Source organism: Oncorhynchus tshawytscha, linkage group LG30 (assembly GCF_018296145.1).
Source record: "Oncorhynchus tshawytscha isolate Ot180627B linkage group LG30, Otsh_v2.0, whole genome shotgun sequence".
Taxonomy (NCBI): Eukaryota; Metazoa; Chordata; class Actinopteri; order Salmoniformes; family Salmonidae; genus Oncorhynchus; species Oncorhynchus tshawytscha.
Window position 1 is genome coordinate 16,048,582 of NC_056458.1, and position 20,035 is coordinate 16,068,616.

At 41.9% G+C, this 20,035-nt stretch overlaps 2 protein-coding genes across 4 annotated transcripts in view; both read right to left on the reverse strand.

Annotated features, from left to right (window-relative positions):
- The window catches only part of LOC112250214 (nectin-3-like protein), a 71,316-nt gene extending 68,485 nt beyond the window's left edge, over nt 1-2,831 (reverse strand). For 2 of the 3 annotated variants that reach the window (XR_006080393.1, XM_024420165.2), the window contains exon 1: nt 2,577-2,825. Coding sequence is in view for 2 of the 3 variants with exons in the window: in XM_024420165.2 (XP_024275933.1) it covers nt 2,577-2,682 (106 nt within the window). In the remaining variant the exon portion in view is untranslated. Of the gene's footprint in view, nt 1-2,576 lie in introns of all 3 variants that reach the window. The other variant, XM_024420166.2, reaches the window with a different exon arrangement.
- A 3,702-nt stretch (nt 2,832-6,533) lies between these two features.
- On the reverse strand, nt 6,534-15,159 carry diablob (diablo, IAP-binding mitochondrial protein b). Its single transcript, XM_024420164.2, has 6 exons — nt 15,058-15,159; nt 14,619-14,751; nt 14,335-14,460; nt 10,008-10,118; nt 9,702-9,798; nt 6,534-7,279 (listed from the first exon to the last, which is right to left on the reverse strand). The coding sequence occupies exons 1-6, from the start codon at nt 15,096-15,098 to the stop codon at nt 7,086-7,088; spliced, it is 702 nt and encodes a 233-aa protein (XP_024275932.1). The 5' UTR covers nt 15,099-15,159; the 3' UTR covers nt 6,534-7,085.
- Nucleotides 15,160-20,035: the final 4,876 nt, after the last annotated feature.

The following is a 20,035-nucleotide window of genomic DNA, read 5'->3' on the forward strand; positions in this document are numbered from 1 at the left end:
CTGTTGCCATCAGTCAGTCTGAACACAGCAGCTAATGGCCTTGCCTGGGCCACCTGGGGAAGCTGTCCCACCTCATCGGACCCAAGGTCGCATGCTGGGTGGAGACGCCTCTGTGTGTGTGTGTGTGTGTGTGTGTGTGTGTGCGCGAGAGAGAGAGATTGAGTGAGTCAATAGGGATCTTGAACAGGAACATCTGCACCAAAATTGATAGAACATCGCTCAGAGATGCACAAAAACAAAATAAAATGGCTGAATATTTACTTTAAGTTTCATTTTTTGCATGTTACTAATGGTTTTTTACATTAGCTTCAAACAGCTGAAAATACAATATTTTTGGTTATGGAAAATATATTTCACAGCGATTTAAATTGGTACGAGTCTTTTACACAAGGGGTGTCAAACTCATTCCATGAAGGGCAGGGTGTCTGCAGATTTTTGTTTTTTCCTTTAAATTAAGACCTAGACAATCAGGTGAGGGGAGTATCTTACTAATTATTGACCTTAATTCATCAATCAAGTACAAATGTGGAGTGTAAACCCGCAGAAATTCAGCTCTCTGTGGAATGAGTTTGACACTGCCATTTTTGCAACCAGGAAATGGAAGAGCGATTCTGCATAGGGCATCCTTAATAATTACTAAATAAATTGACTATTAACCAGACAGACAACAGAAACGGTTCTCTAGCTCATGAAAAACCAGGAAAAAATATGTCCCACCATTTATCATGTAAGAGGTGAGTTCAATGATCACAGAACTACCTACCATACGGTCCATATTGGGGCATCATTGATTACCCTAAAGACTTCTCAAATATTCTTGGAAAGTCGTCTTTAGGGCAGGCTGCACAACAACAAAATAATATCACCCAAAATAAAGAACTGAAAACAACCAAAAGTGCATATCAATAATTCCAGGAGAGGAGAAACTGATAAAACTTCACACATACCCTAAATCAATCAGCTTATGTCCCCTTGCTTGACCGCAACAGTTTCAACACCGGTGACAGGTGCTGCCTATTGCAGACCAATTGGACCCATTTGCCACACGTTTATTTCATCTTCTGTCATGGGGGACCATTGTTTGATATCTGTCAGTCTAGTAAATGGAGACAGGTGTCCACAAAGAAACTTTATATATCACCTTCGTAAGTTATATCAAGCACTGTATTACCCACAATTGACTATAACCAGCAAAAGGCTACCAAGTCAAATTCTCTGACTTGGATGATAAAAGCTCAACAGATTGTCCCCAATTCAAACAGATGGAGGATAGTAACAGCTCATATTGATTCGTTCTGGCCCGTTCCTCAAATCCTACATATATTAGAGAATACCTAGTTCCTACTTCTACGACATAAGACACGACATGTTATATTCTGGAATTTATGCTCACATAATCTCCACTCTCCAAAACGAGTCTTAGTTTGGAGCACTTAAAAATACAAAAATGATGATAACTTCAATTAAATAACTAAATGTAAGGATTGGCTTTTTGGTCAGACATCTTCAGGTAAGATAAAGGACTAAGGGCCGGCTCTAGGCCGGCTGGTTGCCTATGGGGTCTCAACTGACGGTTGAGAGATCGAATGGTAGAATGCACAAGGTGCAAGTTCAAAATTTGGTTGTGCATCAGCAACTTTCCTCATTATGTCAGTCACTAACAGTCACTCAATTAGCCATTTCAGATAATGTTTTGATTGGTAAGTTAGTTTAGCTACCTAAACTAGTAGTAATCATGGCCGAATACCAACTGGCACGTGCTTGACCTCCAGGGGGCTCCCATTTACCTTGTCACTCACTCAGAAATATTTAACACGGCAAAATGTGTAGAATTGCAGGAAATTTGCGGTCTGCCCCATAGTAAAATGTGTAGAACACAGGAGGTTGGTGGCACCTTAATTGAGAAGAACAGGCTTGTGGTAATGGCTGGAGCGGAATTCCATGTTTTTGATTACATTTGCACCGTTCTGGCTGTTATTATGAGCTGTTCTCTCCTCAGCAGCTTCCTATGGTGTAGAACTGAAAAATCTTACTTTAAAACTGCAAAATGTTTACTCCACCCCATGGCAAAATGTGTAGAATTGCAGGATATTAACTTTCAAACTTTAATGTTTTGCCTGCAAGGTGGGGAGGCCCAAGCAAATATCGTTTAAGGGCCCCAAAATGTACTGATGAGAGCAACATATGTGCTACCGTGCGGCTCTTCAAATTGCCCCACCACTTATTAAGAGCGTCTACCTCAACGTTGCTCCTCCGTGGTTTCCTATGGCAATGTTTCCATGGCAGCCGCGGATCACACCATCATCGGGCAGCGGCACCATACCAGCACTAAACTTCTCAACAAAAGTTCCCCTACCTTGCACAGTCGTTAATGGCAATCGAAAAACAAGTCAACCTTTCGTATAGAAACAATTACAGTCCAAATCTCAAATGAACTACTACAACAAATGTTTTGTAGACTGTGTAAGACGAGACCCAAGTCGGCTTGCTGCCGCGCTCTCACTGAATGCACTCAGAACTTCTCAAAATCTTTTACATTGGCTAATGTTACCGAGCGTTCACAATGTATAGCATACCTGTCAAGATGTACAGAAGAACAATAAATACAGCATGCTGTCCTTTGTAAAGCGGGTAATTCCTTAGGCAAGGCAGGAACATTTTGAAAGTAGAGCCGTCTTCCATCGAACACGTTTGTCTGTCCGCCGGACTACGAAACCTCCTCAGCAACAACTCCAAACTGCGATTGGACTGTACCACTAGAGCACCCAATAGGGGGGCTCATCTGATTCCAGCGATACAGTCAAATGAGAAGCAATCCTCCAGCACACCATCCCTGAAAAAATTGTGTCATATATAGATTACGTCATCCATATTGTAAATAAAGATTTATACATTTATGCTACAGTTGAAGTACACATTTACTGAGTAGGCCTATGAAATAAGATGTGTTTCTGAACGGGGGTCATTTCCCCGTGGTAATTGGTAAGTAAAAACACATTACCTCTCATTAATTAACTGAAGAATTAATAAAGATTTACTGAATGAGATCAATATAAGAGACATGAGTAACAATATGGCCTGAATTTTGATCAACCGCTGATTAGACATATTTTGCGGTTTGCAACAAATCTTTAGTTAAAGGGATATTACACAAATATGTATTCTAAGCAAGTGGAGGTTGTAATCAGACACATTGTTATATACAGCATGGAGAACGCAGCACATTGAGCATGGCACATGTGCCAGTGTGGTCCACATCCATTGCTGTAAGCATATCTCTGCTCCCCATGTCCGAATGCCTTCCTGTTCCCATGCATGTTTGGCCCAGTCACCTCTCTCTGAAGGCAAGTTAACTCAGGACCAGCATCAGCCTTAATCCCCTGTTCCCCACTGGTAATCCCCCCACTATAACCTCTCTCCAAAAACCCAATCTGTGCATCCGTCCCCCTGCCGTTCTTCAACAACTAGGACACACAACCCCAAGTCTAATTGGGGCGTTCAGAAATTAGCTAGCTAATCCTTGCGAACAGCAATTGTGGGGGGCACCCCTCCTTTTGGCTGGAACCTAACCAGGTCAGTGCTTTAATTTGAGTCTCATATTCTGTCTTCTCAAGAGCCACCAGGGACACAATTACTCTCCTGACACCCTATTCATCCACACCCTGGCACAGTGTGAGGCAGGCCAGTGTGTGTGTGTGTGTGTGTGTGTGTGTGTTGGGATGTGTTCTGAATGTCTTTCCATCTGATTTATGAGATGGGGAAGAATCTATCTTAAAGTGCCCTAGCCATTGTGAAGGATGCTAAGAATACTTTTCCAACCACAACAAAAGAAGACTGTTTTTTTAAAAGCACAATGTCCTGGTATTGTATTCTAAGAGATACATTGTCAGATTAGTAATGAAATTCCATTAATAATGGAGTTATAAAGTGCTCAGACACTGATATCCTACTGTTTGAAAAAAGAGAGAATGTTTATAGGCTACTAGGCTAGATACCAGTCAGCCAGAGCCATTATTACTTGCACAGATGCAGGCTTACAGTTGGTACAGTCTTATTGTTAGGGAGTCTGTCAGAGTTTTGATGGTGAGAAAAAGTGGAACCGATACATGCTTCATTTGTTTCATTTTATGATCTATGGTTACACCACACTCATGGCCTCATCAAAATACAATGACTTCAAAGTTTCACCAAACTCTCCCACAACCCCTCTTCACGGGGTAGCGAGTGGCTGTCATTACAGAAACATTGTGCCTGCCTGTCAGTAGCCCCAGCAGCAGAGCCCAGGGAGCTTTCACCTCGATGTGCCTGAGAGCAGAGGCACTCATTCAGCTCAAGACCTTCTCATCTGCCATGGATTAGATCAACTGAGACCTGAAACTCGACACCGTGTTCTATTTCAATCTATTTCCCCCTCTAGCTGTCTCAAACTTCAATGTTTTTCTTTTTTTAAACTTTCACATCCCTCAGGTGTCTTCACTTTTTCCATCACAACCTTTCCCACTGATGCAATACCTTAATTCATGCAATGAGGACATATATTAGGATTTCCAAAAAGCAGTCAAGTGAATATGAAATAAAACATATTTCATTATTGTGTGTTCACAGTGCAGTGTGTTTATTGCTTCACCAACGGAAAATATAAAAATAAGCTGGTCTTGCAAGTGACTCTTAACCTCAGATCTACCATATTAACTCAATTTTTAAGTCTATGGAACTTGTTTGTGCGTGACTTAAAATCAATAATGTGTCTTATCTGCTTGCATGTTCCCCTCTATATCATTATAGAGACATACATCTGTTGCTATGCAAATAATCTAGAACCAGACTGCAGAATCCTCTTCTCCCAATCACCCCATTTCACAAGTTCTACCCTTAAGAACAACAAACACACCCACCAGACTTGACACCAGACATAGGTCATACAAACACGCAAGCACACACACACAAACAAATGGAAACAGCACCGGCAGTTAATGTCCTCTCCTGTTAATCTTAGATTAATACTTTGCACTCTGATCCATGTTAGTCTGATGAATGCTGTGCATGTTCTTGTCATCACCTTACCCACATGGTTTGCTAATGAAAGAACACATCTGCATATCTTTAGCAGGAACATGGATGGTTTGTTTTGAGAGAGGCAGCATTATTAAAAGGTAGAGAAGTAAAACAATTGCACTACCATTGTCAGACACCAGAGCACATTTGTTACACAAATTCTCTGGTGGGACAATAATACACCTGTTATAAAGCATAACTGATGAAATGAAGCAATAAATTGAAGCCGAGGGCGATAGAGGAAAAGGAACTGTGTAACAGCATAACTTTCACTTAGAACAGGAACTATGACGACATTTTTGATGGTGGATTTGTGGTCTCTTTAAAACTGTTGTCCTGTGGCTGGGATAACAAACATCCCGTCGTGCAATCCGTGTTCACGTTGTTGCCTTTCACAGAGCACTTTGTCTCTCTGAGGAATGTTGAGCAAGCCTCAAGGGCTCTTCAGTGAGTGCCAGGGGGATTGGAGGGGCTTGTGGAAGTGAAGCTCAGTGTAATAAGTGCAAGTCCCCCTTTATCCTTTTATTCTGTGGGTCTCCTCCCCCCATACATCTATCCATCTTTCCTGCACTCTTAAACACGTGTCTGTCTTGGCCATGGGCAGGTCTGAGACTGTTTAGCATAATAAGTCATTTAGAAAACAGAGGGAACAAACTGAACACTATCAAGTGTCCAGTTTCCCAGGCCAGGGGATGGATGGACGAATGTTCATCTGCAGCTCCTTAGGTGCCCCTTGATAACACTCTCTGTATCCCTACAAGGTTTTCATTTGACATGTTTTCCCAGGGACAGTTATACTTTGTACTCTATTCAGGCTGAGTTACTTTTAGAGTTCTAGACCATTTCACTCAGCTTTTCACATGAAGGCTAAATCCTTATAGAATCACAGTGAAAAAAATACCATTGATTTTGTGCCTTAAAGTGACTGAACCTGGGGTATACTAAGGGCCTGACGTTTTAAACCTCAGCACTCTAATATCAAGATGAGTTCACACCGAAGACCATCAAGTTGTACACGTCAATGAAGGGGAAAGATAGGCACCATTTGAGAGAAATTCTGAGATCGCTAAAGTGAGGGCATTATAATAATACCACTATAAAGTGTTGCAATCATTCACTAGAACCTAGTCTGAATTTCCACTCACATTTAGTATCTTTATTCCTCCCAAGCTTGCACCTCATCATGCATGAGTAGATTGAGTTGAGAGCTGCACAGCAAAGACATTATGAACCTACAGCGACATCTGCTGGCCATAAATAAATCAAAAAGGCAGTGACACTGGGAACACAGCACGCTGCTACTCATTTGGGACCCCGGTTCAGACTTGAGATACGAATACTTAACATGGACTTAAGGCAACATTTGACTCTAGTTCATGTTAAGTCAACTTAAGGCAGAAAGTGCATAAGAAATGCAAGTGTTTCTGCCCAGACCAAACGCTCTGCTATTGGCATGTTACATACTAGTAACAATAGAATCAGAAATCAACCTTTTTTTACTTGCATTTAAAAGTGACATAACTGATAGATACACAAACAAGATCAGACAGCAATAAAACAAATTAAAAGTCACCTTTTGGCTACCTTTAGAGTCACAACAATACTTGTATTTTCAGCACTAAAAGTACTTAATACATTATCTAAAAACACAGCAGTGAAAGCTGTAATCTCAAATTGCACTTCTCTGCTTAAATGCACACAAACACGACAGCAGTATATTCACATTAGCAACAAAATAACAACATTTAATTTGTAGAGCTTATATCCCACACTCAATACAAAGTATTGGACCCACAAATTGGTTCCCATGATTTGAGTCAAAACGTATCAATAACTGATCAGCGGTCATAACAAGAAAATCCCCTCCACTCTAAATTCCGTTCATCAAGAGGCGTATCACCACTAGGCTGCCATACAGGCAGCATCAATGTACAGTCCATGTGGCCTAGTAGTCACATCATACAAACAGAATCAGGTGGACAAGACTGTAAATGGTTCAAAGCTGTGGGAATGGATGTAATAAAGTAGAGTTAGTCCTCCCGCAGATATGCCTCAGGGACGTCTTCTTCCTCCATGGCGGCAGGTAGCTTGATCCTTTGACTGTCCTCTGCTTTGGACTCCTTTAGGTTCTTCTCTGCCTCCATAAAGAGCTGTCTGATCTGATTGACATGAGACTGCGCCACCTGGAGGCTGGTCTGTGCTGTCACAGACGCCTGGTCAGCACCTGAAAAAAACAAAACAGTCTACAACCAAGGACCAAAACAGACACAGGTGGACACTCGTTGTCTAGGTTCTCCATTCCCACCCCCAATGAAATAATGACCTGTCAGGAGCATCAGAATATAGTAGGCCTTAACTTAATTCAAAACTTTCATCTTAATTATTATTATTTATTTATTAAATCACAAAAGAATGTGTGCCATTTGAAATAATTAAAAGCAAAAAAATCAGCAAAAAAATATAAAAACATCTCTTTTTCAGGACCTGGTCTTTCAAAGATAATTTGTAAAAATCCAAATAACTTCACAGATCTTCATTGTAAAGGGTTTAAACACTGTTTCCCATGCTTGTTCAATAAATCATAAACAATTAATGAACATGCACCTGTAGAACGGTCGTTAAGACACTAACAGCTTACAGACGGTAGGCAATTAAGGTCACAGTTATGAAAATTTAGGACACTAAAGAGGCCTTTCTACCGACTCTGAAAAACACCAAAAGAAAGATGCCCAGGGTCCCTGCTCATCTGTATGAACATGCCTCAGGCATGCTGCAAGGAGGCATGAGGACTGCAGATGTGGCCAGGGCAATAAATTGCAATGTCCGTACTGTGAGATGCCTAAGACAGCACTACAGGGAGACAGGACAGACAGCTAAACGGCCTCGCAGTGACAGACACGTGTAACAACAACTGCACAGGATCGGTACATCTGAACATCATACCTGCGGGACAGGTACAGAATGGCAACAACAACTGCCCAAGTTACACCAGAAACGCACAATCCCAACATCAGTGCTCATACTGTCCGCAATAGGCTGAGAGAGGCTGTACTGAGGGCTTGTAGGCCTGTTGTAAGGCAGGTCCTCACCAAACAAACATCACTGGCAACAACGTCGCCTATGGGCACAAACCCACCGTCGCTGGACCAGACAGGACTTGCAAAATGTTCTCTTCACAGATGAGTCGCCGTTTTGTCTCACCAGTGGTGATGGTCGGACTCGCGTTTATCGTTGAAGGAATGAGCGTTACACCGAGGCCTGTACTCTGGAGCGGGATCGATTTAGAGGTGGAGGGTCCGTCACAGTCTGGGGCGGTGTGTCACAGCATCAGACTGAGCTTGTTGTCATTGCAGGTAATCAACGCTGTGCGTTACAGGGAAGACATCCTCCTCCCTCAAGTGGTACCCTTCCTGCAGGCTCATCCTGACATGACCCTCCAGCATGACAATTCCACCAACCATAGTGCTCATTCTGTGTGTGATTTCCTGCAAGACAGGAATGTCAGTGTTCTGCCATGGCCAGCGAAGGGCCCGGATCTCAATCCCATTGAGCACGTCTGGGACCTGTTGGATCGGAGGGTGAGAGCTAGGGCCATTCCCACCAGAAATGTCCGGGAACTTGCAGGTGCCTTGTTGGAAGAGTGGGGTAACATCTCACAGCAAGAACTGGCAAATCTGGTACAGTCCATAAGGAGGAGATTCTGCATTAAGTACTGCAGTGCTGGTGGCCACACCAGATACTGACTGTTACTTTTGACCCCCCCTTTGTTCAGGGACAAATTATTCTATTTCCGTTAGTCACATATCAGTGGAACTTGTTCAGTTTATGTCTCAGTTGTTGAATTGTATGTTCATACAAATATTTACACATTAAGTTTGCTGAAAATAACACAGCTGACAGTGAGAGGTCATTTATTTTTTGCTGAGTTTTAGACTACATTTCATTTGATAAAATTATATGACTCATCACAATTGACTAAGAAATTATGCTTTAATGATAAATTGTAATTAAAATATTACATTAATTGGAAACTAAATTAATGAGGCTGCACAAACATGAGTTTTCCATTCATACAACATGTAGGGTAAATTATCACAGTAGATTACCCATGGTAAAATAGTAAATACTTTATTTCAGTTGTACGGAATGATTGTCAAATAGATCAAGTCGCCCTTAGTCTGTTTAAAAAGTAGGATTCATTTGTTCTGATTATTATACCCACAAGAGCGCAAAATCTTGAGAAATGTTGGCAGCAATCAGAACTAAAAGAACCAGGAAATCCACTTTAGGGAGTGGTAAATCACTGGCCAAAGGTTGCAATTGATGTCAGCTGTGCGGGTAATTTCAGAACGTATTTAGAACGTTTTAGAACGTATTTAGAACGTTTAACAAGAGATTACCTTGTTAGTACACTGGCAAACGTTCCTTGCAATAGACCCAGAAGCACTGGTAGGTTGCCAGGTCCCAGATCTGTTTGTGCCATCATGTCATGTTTGGCATGACAAGGAGTAGAATGATAGCACAAACAGGCTTGTACGCAGGCTAACTGGTAGGGGTATAGGCGGGTCAACCTGAAGTGAACATAAAATCCTAACAAATCTACTTTCTACCATCCAATGTGGGAGTAGGTGCATAGGATACAGTACCCGCGTTGTATGCCGTTTCAGCTGCCAGTTTAGAGAGGTTGATGGCCATCATCCAGTTAGACTCAAACCTCTTACAGTCCTCCCTCAAATCACTCACCTAGACAAAGACAGCAAGAGATGGGACAAGGACAGGACTTGAGTTACTCATCCGGTAAAAACATACATACAAAACGATCTTGTTTTACATTTCTGTGACGTTAAATTAACAAATACAGCGGGTGAATGTTGACAGGGAATAGTCTAAGCTAACAAGGCAGCCTGAGTAGTGCATGACCTTTGACCTCTTAAACCACTGATGACACCTACCTCCTGGCGCTGGCGAACAATCACTTGCCAAACAGAGTCCTCCTCCGAAGGGGTCAGCTTGCTGCCTGAGGCAACATAGTGCTTGTGTAGGGTCACCAGTGTATGTATAGTCTAGAGAGAAAATGCAGACATTAGCTAGCTGGCTAAGACAGACGCACAAACTTACAAACCAACACGTGTAAGTACATACTGTGTGTACACAAGTGGAGTGTCCTAAATTGAACGGTGCTGTGATGTCATACACTGCTTGTGCAGCTACAGTAGGGCTATGTTTGTGTCAAACCTAAGATAAAGGCACATTACTGGAGAGTGCAGATTTCCACTGTCACAGACAAATATATTTCAGAGTTTATGAATGGACAGTAGAATGAATCCACAGTAAAAGCTGAGTAGAGGAGAGTGGGGGTCTGTTGAGCCAACCCTTGCTTCTAGGAAACAATACACAAAATCAATCATGTGACCACATTTAGGAAGAGTTTTTTAATTTATGAAGGAAGAAACCACATGGAACTAACTGGTAAGCCAGTTTTTAATATACAGTATGTGGACACCCCTTCAAATGAGTGGATTTGGCTATTTCAGTCACACCCGTTACTGACAGGTGTATATATTTATTTTTAAAAAATGTTCTAAAACAAATTAGGCACACAGCCATGCAACCCCCCACAGACAAACATTGGCAGTACAATGGCCTTACTGAAGAGCTCCAGTGACTTACAACATCACAGAATGCCACCTTTCCAACAAGTCAGTCCATCAAATCCCTGCCCTGCTAGAGCTGCCCCAGTCAACTGGAAGTGCTGTAATTGTGAAGTGGAAATGTCTAGGAGCAACAACTCAGCCGCAAAGTGTACATTCTTTGTGTTCTGAATGGTCCGCCATCTTATGTTCCGTGATTCTAGAAGCAGAAGCACTAGTTTAGAACACCTACATATACTGAAACTGGACAATATTAGAAGTTCAGATTCATAAGCTACAGGCAGAGTGGGACTGGCGAGTGCTGAAACAAAAAAAATATATATATTTTTTAAATAAATAAATAGGTCCTAGGATGCAACAATCACTACAGAGTTCCAAACTTCCTCTGGAAGCACTGTCAGCAGGTTTCCATAACCAAGCAGCAACACACAAACCTAAGATCACCATGCTCAGTGCCAAGCGCCGACTGGAATGGTGTAAAGCTCGCCGCCATTGGACCCCGGGGCAGTGGAAAAACACATTCCTTTGGCGTAATGAATCACGCTTCACCCACTGGCAGTCCGACGAACGAATCTGGGTTTGGCGGATGCCAGGAGAATGCTACCTACCCCAATGCATAGTGACAACTGTAAAGTTTGGTGGAGGAGGAATAATGGTCTGGGCTGTTTCATTGGGTCGGGCTAGGCCCCTTAGTTCAAATGAAGGGAAATCTTAATGCTACAGCATACAATTCCATTCTAGGCTATTATGTGCTTTAACTTTGTGGCAAAAGTTTAGGGAAGGCTCTTTCCTATTTCAGCATGACAATGCCCCTGTGCACAAAGCAAGGTCCATACAGAAATGGTTTGTCGAGATCGGTGTGGAAGAACTTGCCTGGGCTGCACAGAGCCCTGACCTCAACCCCATCGAACAGCTTTGGGATGAATTGGAACGCAGACTGGGAGCCAGGCCTTAATCACCAAACATCAGTGCCGACCTCACTAATGTGCGTGGCTGAATGGAAGCACGCCCCCGCAGCAATGTTTCAACATCTAGTGGAAAGCCCTCCCAAAAGAGTGGAAGCTGTTATAGCAGCATGGGGGGGAACCAACTCCATTAATAATGCCCATGATTTTGGAATGAAATGTCCGACGAGCAGGAGTCTCGAATGTACTGTGTTATAGTTTCATGATGCTTGTATCTACACCAAATTAGATCGTTTCTACATCAGTTGGGGTCTCTATAAGCCACAATATGAGGTCCTAAACCAATCATGAAAGTGTATCCTGGTAGCTGTATGGGCTAATAGTAAAAATGCTTGCCTGGGGGTAAGTTGAGCCAAAGGCCACCATACAAATTCTGATTATATTTTGTCTGTTTTACGCATAATATGTATAGTATTTTTGCAATGAACTCAAGATTTGCATTGTTAGAGCAAACATCACACCCCATGTATAATGAAGTAAAACAAGACCCCCTCGAGGTTATTGAGAGAGCAGCCAAGGAAGTGCGAGAAGTCCATTTGAGCAGCAGCAAGATCCTATTTACTGAATGACACTGAAGAGAAATTGACAAAAATAAAACATGTACTTTGCAAAAGAGAGGTTATGACAGAGTAGCAGAAGTGCACAAGGTCTTATCCGATGCCATGGAGTCTGAGCTTGCTAATCCTATCAAGAATTTCACATGGGCTTAGACACCTCAAATGTAGAGAAATTTCCTATGAATTGGCACATCCCTGTCCCAGACAACTGGTCAAGAAATGTAAGGGTAAATGATATTGAACAGAGAGATCTATATCTGAATGTAGGCATACATTTAAGATATTGTATATCACACCGACATTGCATTAATTAAACTGACCTACCAGCACCATCACCCACTTATCCCAAGGCGGTTCAACTTACCCTGTCCCTATGCTTAACTTACCCATTACCCGGGGTAGGTTGTGCCAAGAGACCACTTTTTTTGGACAAGCTATGTTTTCAGAAACATATGTTTCTAAAGGGATACACAACATCCTGAAATATATGTAGATAGCTTTGTTAGAACTAATTCTATATTTCCCTGACGTAGTGATGCTGAATGTAATTGGCTAAACATACCCCACTCTCCCCTAATACAGTGAAGTATGCTGAACACTGGCCTATGAGAATCACTTTTGTGACATATGAAGGATGTTAGGTGACAACAATGGACAATATGAAAGAACTTTACAAAAATGGTAAATGTGATATGAAATGTGATAGTTAAGACAAAAAAATATTTTGAAAACATTAATGTGGCATTTGCTACCCATGACAACAAAAAATCCCAATACTGTACATTATGATATTTACACGATATGAGCCCAAATGTAAAGCAAGTGCCGTGCTAAGGACTTTCTAATCTGTTTTGTGAAACCCGCGAAATTGGTAAGTTAATATTTGTGACGTGTATTCCTCAACCTGTCAGAGTAAGATCAATGTAACATTGTATGGCCAAGAAGTGCAGGAATATCCTGAGGGTGTTTCACAGTCATCGGATGCCTTTTGACTGAAATATAAGGTAAATTGTTTTTTTCTTCACTTCTGTCATTCAGATGTTTTCAGAGATGGGTTGTCAGGGATTGGTCCAAATTCACCTTTAGCCACCCACATTTCTATGACAAATGCTAACTGCTAGCTGTGTGGGAGTGCCTGACACTGTTGGCTGAGGCAACGTTGCGTGGCATTGGCTGTATTGTGATGGTTTTATTCTTTAAAGTAAAAACTACCAGAATTCAGTAGCTACAGCCCTACAGTCGATAAAAACATAGCTAAATACCAGTGAATTGAAAACGTGTCCCATCTACATTATCTTACTGTGAAGCTGGCTAGGAGGCAGCTCACTGTCTCGTCTGTGCCTAGGCAAATTATTTGCTTCAGTTAAACCTCCCATGACCAAGAGTAACTAATCAACACCAAAAATAACATTACAATGTAACCTAACAGGTAGGCCTACCTTAGAAGTAAGCTTTTAGACTAGTAGCCTTCTGCGTTGAAGTTCAGACTTAGTGAGAAGTGTGCGTCTGTTAGGCTGTGTGTGAGATGGTGTTTGTGTAGGTGCTGTGTGTATTAAGTAACTAATTTCCATAAATGTGTACAAAAAGTTGTATTCTAATTTCATAAATTGTTACAAACTCAGGTTTGCATAAAGCAGTCATATTTGTTAATATTACCACCCTACTTTAAATTATTGAGCTTAAATTACTGTAAATATGTATTCCATACAGACTCATTTGTATATTACATGTCTATCTTGAATAAAATACAATTTTAATAAATTAAACTTTTATTTGAATCAACCCTGCTCTACATCAGCCCTGAACATGTCATTACAATATGACCATGCTATAATTGAAATACTAAACTAAATGTGTTGAATTTAAGAATCCAAACAGGTGATTTGGAGCCACAATTGACTAAGGATTAACATTGACCTGGCCGTGACTTTATTGAACTTTTCCGATAACTTGAAAATAAGATCTCAGCTATGGTAAGTCCTATCCTAATGAATCAACGTGTTTTATGTTCCTGCAAAGCTTCTATATAGCATGGGATACAAAGTATAACATCAAAACCCAAGTTTAATTGTCTCCTAACACATGGTAATGTGAAAAAGCGGTTACCTTAACATACTGTGTGAATGAGTCTACGAGTGCCAGGGTGGTCTGAGAGAGGAAGGTGTTGGTGCTATCTGTGACCAAAGAGGATGCCCTGCGGACCAAGGCTTCATGAGATAGGTTGTCTTGTTTCTAGAAGAGGGCATAGAGATGGATGGTTAGCTTAGCTAGTCTTATTTTTGGTTTAGTTTTCGACTGAATTGGAACATGAAACTGATGAAGGAATCTACAACTGGCTTACAAGTATGCATGACTAGCTAACTGTATATCGTTTAAATGTGTAAAACAACCTGTGAGAAGGGCACTGCACATAGGCCACCAATAGCAGACAGCGATATCCAGTTCATCCGGATCACCGTGGGGATTTTCATGGCTTGTCGGCGCACCAACGCCCCACTGAGTCTCCCAAGGTTTGAGGCATAGCTATAGGACAGAGAGAAAAAAAATGTAAATCACGAAGTGAATTGCCATTTCAAGATACCACAACCTACGTGTAATGAAGTAGCCACGACAAGAGTAACGTTAGTTAGCTAAGAACAGTAACATTAACTAAACAATCATATCTAGCTAATGTTAGCTAGCTCGCATAGCTAGTTTTGTTTCGACATATCCAAACGCTAATTAACGTTAACCCTTTGGAAATACACCGGCCTTACATAGCCTAGCTGATAATATTAGGTCAAACTTGACACACTTATAATTTAGTACGTGAATTAGCTGATAACTTACCTCAAACCAAAACAAAAAAAAACTCTCCTGAACGCCGACATATTAGTCTGACGTAAGAGGAAGTTATTCTTCGTCTATGGTATTTTGACGATTGCGTAATTTAATGTGCATTTGCCACCTACTGTGCGGGAAGGAAACAGGATTCCCCAAAATACCAACCAAAACTATTTTTTTTTAAACGACCAAAAAATAAACTTAACTAAATAAGAAAATATATATACAATTTTTAAAAATCTGATCCCTACACAAGCTCAAGGAAACCAGGAAGGGCGGGTCTTCCGGCGCCATTATCCCTTGCAAGTCTTCAGGTGTAAAATCCCCAAAACTGTTCTGCTGCAGACACAACAATGTCTAGTTTCTTACATTTCTTTGAGACTTGTGCCGTACAATTCATAACTGTGGCAATGAACGCCACAAAATCCACCTTTTTAACACAGGGGGTATCTTTTGACTGGCAGCAAACATTTACTACAGGCTCTGGTGCGTCCACTACCAAATCTTCACTAGTTTTCGCAATTCTTTTAAATCAACTCCGCATAGGAGATTCGATTGACGGCTCTAACTTTTGCCACCTCAATCTCCTTCACTCTTACAGGGAACTCCAGGAAACTTAGGAATTTGTATAAGATGGAGCCAGAGGGGATGGCTGCCATTTTATGGGCTCTTAACCAACCGTGTTATTTTGTTTGTTATTTATTTTGTACATAATGTTGCTGCTACTGTCTCTTATGACCGGAAAGAGCTTCTGGACATCAGAACAACGATTACTCACCTTGAACTGGACAAATTTTTCTTTAATGAGTCAGACGAGAGATTTACTCCAGTCACCCAACAAGGCCCTCATCCCCGTCATTCACAGGAGAAAGAGACAGAGATATCGCGGAAGGAGATCGGGGTGCCCTGTAAGGATCCGAAGATGAGTGGCTAATCTGCCTGTGCCATCGGTATTATTCAGAGGTGTGGACTCGAGTCACATGACTTGGACTCGAGTCAGACTCGAGTCACAAATACGATGACTTGCAACTCAACTTTGAATTTAACACCAATGACTAGCCGTTGAGTTAGCAACAGCAGATGCAACGAGGGTTAGGAAGGAACAGACAGAGTATCCCGTCTATCACCCAACGACATTACTACAACGTATCCAATTGACCACCAGAGACATTCTTTAAAGGACTCGGTTTGGCAACACGGCCTTCCATCTACCACCAACCTACCGAAGCGCAGCTCAGAGTAAATATTTATTGCATTTTTCTTTTCCAAATGGGCGGTAATTTAGAATGCATCAGATACTGTATTTATGATAGCACAGCTTCTCCCTGTGTCCCTTAGTCTTCCCGCTCCTTCACTCAAACCCAGCCCTTTTTCTTTGTGTAACAAGCTGTCATATCTGTTCCGCCCACTAGGGACGTTTTCCTTTATGATGTAATTTGTAATCAAGTTATGATTTAATTATGTGTATGTGTAATTCTGTGTGATTAGTTAGGTATTTAGAGTTTATTCGGACGATAACAGCTCTATAAATATTATTTTGTGCTGCCTGACTCTAGCTAATCACATTTACATGATTAGCTCAATCAGGTGATATTAATTACAGATAAATTATTTTATAGAATAGCATGTCATCACTTAATCCAGCATAGCCAAAGACACAACATCTATATACGTCCAATGTTCTGGCAAAATGACTATCATGGCATTGTCTCTAATGCCATATCTAGGTGTGTTGCTTAGGCACTATCCTAAGTTGATAACTATATGATAAGTTTACAGCTGTAAGGCACTAGTTTTGGGCAGTCTACAGGGATGACCTATGGACTTCTGGGAAGAAAACTGGTGAGTGCTGTAGAGTCAAAGGCCCAGAAGTAAATGTTCAACTTTACTAAGGCTGGTATTTTGCTTGGACCCTTAAGTGATCCTAGCATAAATCCTACTTGGATGTTCCATTGTGCATGTGTGTTTATGCTTACATAAGCGCACATGTCAAGGGAAGAAAACCAAGTATCCTGGCAGATTACAACTTGTACAGAATGAGTCTGACGTAGTCAGGTAATTTTCAGGTCAATGCCTGGAGGTCAGTCAGAATTGGTGTCGAGGGAGTCTGTAGTAGTTTTTACTACAAGTCACTGTGTCTTCCACTATTGTAGTGGTGATAGGTATGAAGTCTATTTCATAGCTATGTTATCACGGAGGAGCTAACCTCACGACGGAAGTACTCTTCAAGTCTTGGACCAGTCGTACGTGGTGTGATCATGGTTAACGATTCTAATAACTTTCCTCCTGAATGGAGGATTCTATTTATTAGTGACGTGTGTTAACCATTGGAAGAGTGCACTGGAGATTTCCTTCCACGCGCTGCACTCTGAGTGACTCCTATGTCGCTATTGTCAAGGGTAATTTGATTGGTGAGGTCTCTAACCTTCTTTCTGATTGTAGCTGGACTGACTGTTGCTGGTATTGGTACTGGTGCTCAAAGGGACCAGTTATCCTACCGATTTATTCTGAAATATTATACTACCGGAACACATGATTGGAGAATTTTACTAGTTGTGTTGTAGTTGAACCTACACATGGCAAGGAATGATTATTGTTGCCATTTGTTTTGGAGGTGGACAAGTCCACTGGACTTCCTTTATAACCAGTGTGGTACACCTTAGTACTATCTTAGATGTGTTCTAAGATAATCCCCGTCTAGGGGCCTGTCTGCTCCTCACTGTTCTCATACGAGAGTTTACAACTAGATTTGATTTATGCTCTAACGGTCTCGTACGGTGTTGTCCGTAGTCTCGACCCCCCCACTGGCCTCGATGAGGCTCATCATGGGTCTGGGCTACTATTCCCCCCCTTTGTGTCTCCGGACCCCCCCCCCACCAGCGGGTGGTGTTGGTGTCTGAGGCACAAAGGAAAAGGTTGGACCCTATGTACGAGTTGTCAGCGACCGCTTTGTTATGAGAATGGCTGTAACCTTTCAACAAAATCTCCTGGTGTTTGTGTTTCAAAATGCTCAGTGGCTGTCGAGGCATGTCAGTCACCACCGCGTCCGAGTGAGGCAACCTCTTCAGTACCTGCGAACTGAGACGAGGATATCGGTCTGTGATATCGCAAAGTGTTTCACCAGTGGGAGTCATCGGGTCAGTTGCTGGACTGATGCCATTAGTGTCATTGTAAAGGCTGACAGTCCCCAACAAAGTGGAAGGTGTATCATCGGAAGCAGAGTATACTCTGTGCATCCATGTTTTTCTTGCTGAGACTGCCGCAGTGCTTGCGGAAGTGTCCGAAGGGGAAGAGGATTTCATCTCAACTACCGTATTGCACGACTGCAAGGAGGAGGGAAGTTGCTTATTCACAGAGACAGCTGGCTCGAAATCATGAAAAGAATGGTCAATCAAGTTGGCTGATGGAATGTGTAGAGATATCGTAATATCTCCTTGGATCGGATTCTGCCCTAAGAGGTTTCTAAACGTCTTTTTCCCAAGTGGTGCTTTCGACAGAACCCCTTGTGAATGACTGCGTTGCAGCTAGCGTTAGGGGAAGACTGTGTGGTCAGTGGAGAAGGCACGGTGGCCTGTGACCATACCTGGTTGGTTTTCCAATCCATCAATGGGAGTAACCGATCCATCAAGTCTGCTCCAAGTAAAAGGGTTACAGTTTCGAGGCTGGTAACATACACAGGGTGAACGAGCGATACGTCCTTGAAGTGTAGTTTCAGCATGACTCTCAATGTGAAAGGTGAGGTAGTCTGAGTGACCCCTCGAAGTGTAGTGTTGCATCGTTCCACTTTTAACCAACGTTTAGTTGGCTTCAAAGCCATTTTGAGATCATCAAACAATGTTTGAGAGATGAGTGATATTGTCGCACCCGAATCAATTAGCGCATGACAAGTTAAGCAGTCCTCCAGGAATGTTTTAAGGTATGGACGTTTAGATTTGTGGTTAGTGGACATATTCCCCACAAAGTGGAGTGGTCGTTCGCAACGACGTGATGTGTAATTTCTGTTCAAGGTGGAAGCAGATTGACTTTTCCGATTTTGAGTGGGCTTGGCTTTAACGAAGCATTTGACCTTTTTCTTCGCAACCTTTGTATCAGAGTCTATAGATAAAGCCCGGGGGCTTGTTTCTTGATCAAGCGGGCCCTGGATAGGGTCTCGAGTGAGAGCGGGAGAAATTTGAACTTTAACGTCCTTGCTATGGGTGTTAATTCCTGCAGACCTGGTGTCCGGTAATTCCTCATCTAGTCCTTGTGACTTATCTTTTACCCTTTTCTCAAATTGTTCTCGCTTTAGTTCTTCACGTAGTGGAACTTCTGGAGAACATTGGTCTACATTTTGATCGTCCTTCAACCCTTTGTTACTCTTGTGCTCTGACACTTTTTGTGGGTTGGGTGCAGAAACGTAGCGAACAGGTCAATTGTAGTGGTAGTCATGTTGATGGCGACATACTTTACAGTTATTTAGACCGCAGAGGTTATTGGAATCATGGTTTCGTGGTAGAAATGCACCCTCTAACTGCAGTGAGTGCTCCTGGTCAAACTTCAAAACTGAGTGGTCAGGGCTCTTAGCTTTGTGAACTTTTGATGCCGCAAAAGCTGTGCTTGCAAGCTCTCTGAGTTGTAAGATAGGCAAGCCAACGTGGGTGGCAGGGCACAAGTAGGTAATGAAGGTAGGACACTACAAAGTTGATAAATATAACAATTGAAATACTAATCCTTTGCACATGAACACTCATTCGGAAACAATTGCAATCAATATATATATATTTACACTCAGTGTGTCGTCGGGATCTTTGTTGAAAAGTTTGTTTCTGTTGGAGTGTTTTGTTCTCTCTCTGTCTTGGTTAGAGGGGATAGTTCAGAGTGACATTCATTCATTTGTTATAGAATGGTTGTTTTGGCGGTGTCATTCTTCGCATTCAATGATACGGAATTCCTAGCTGCAGATTAGTAATTAATATCAGAGACTTGTTCTTATTCTGTCGGTATC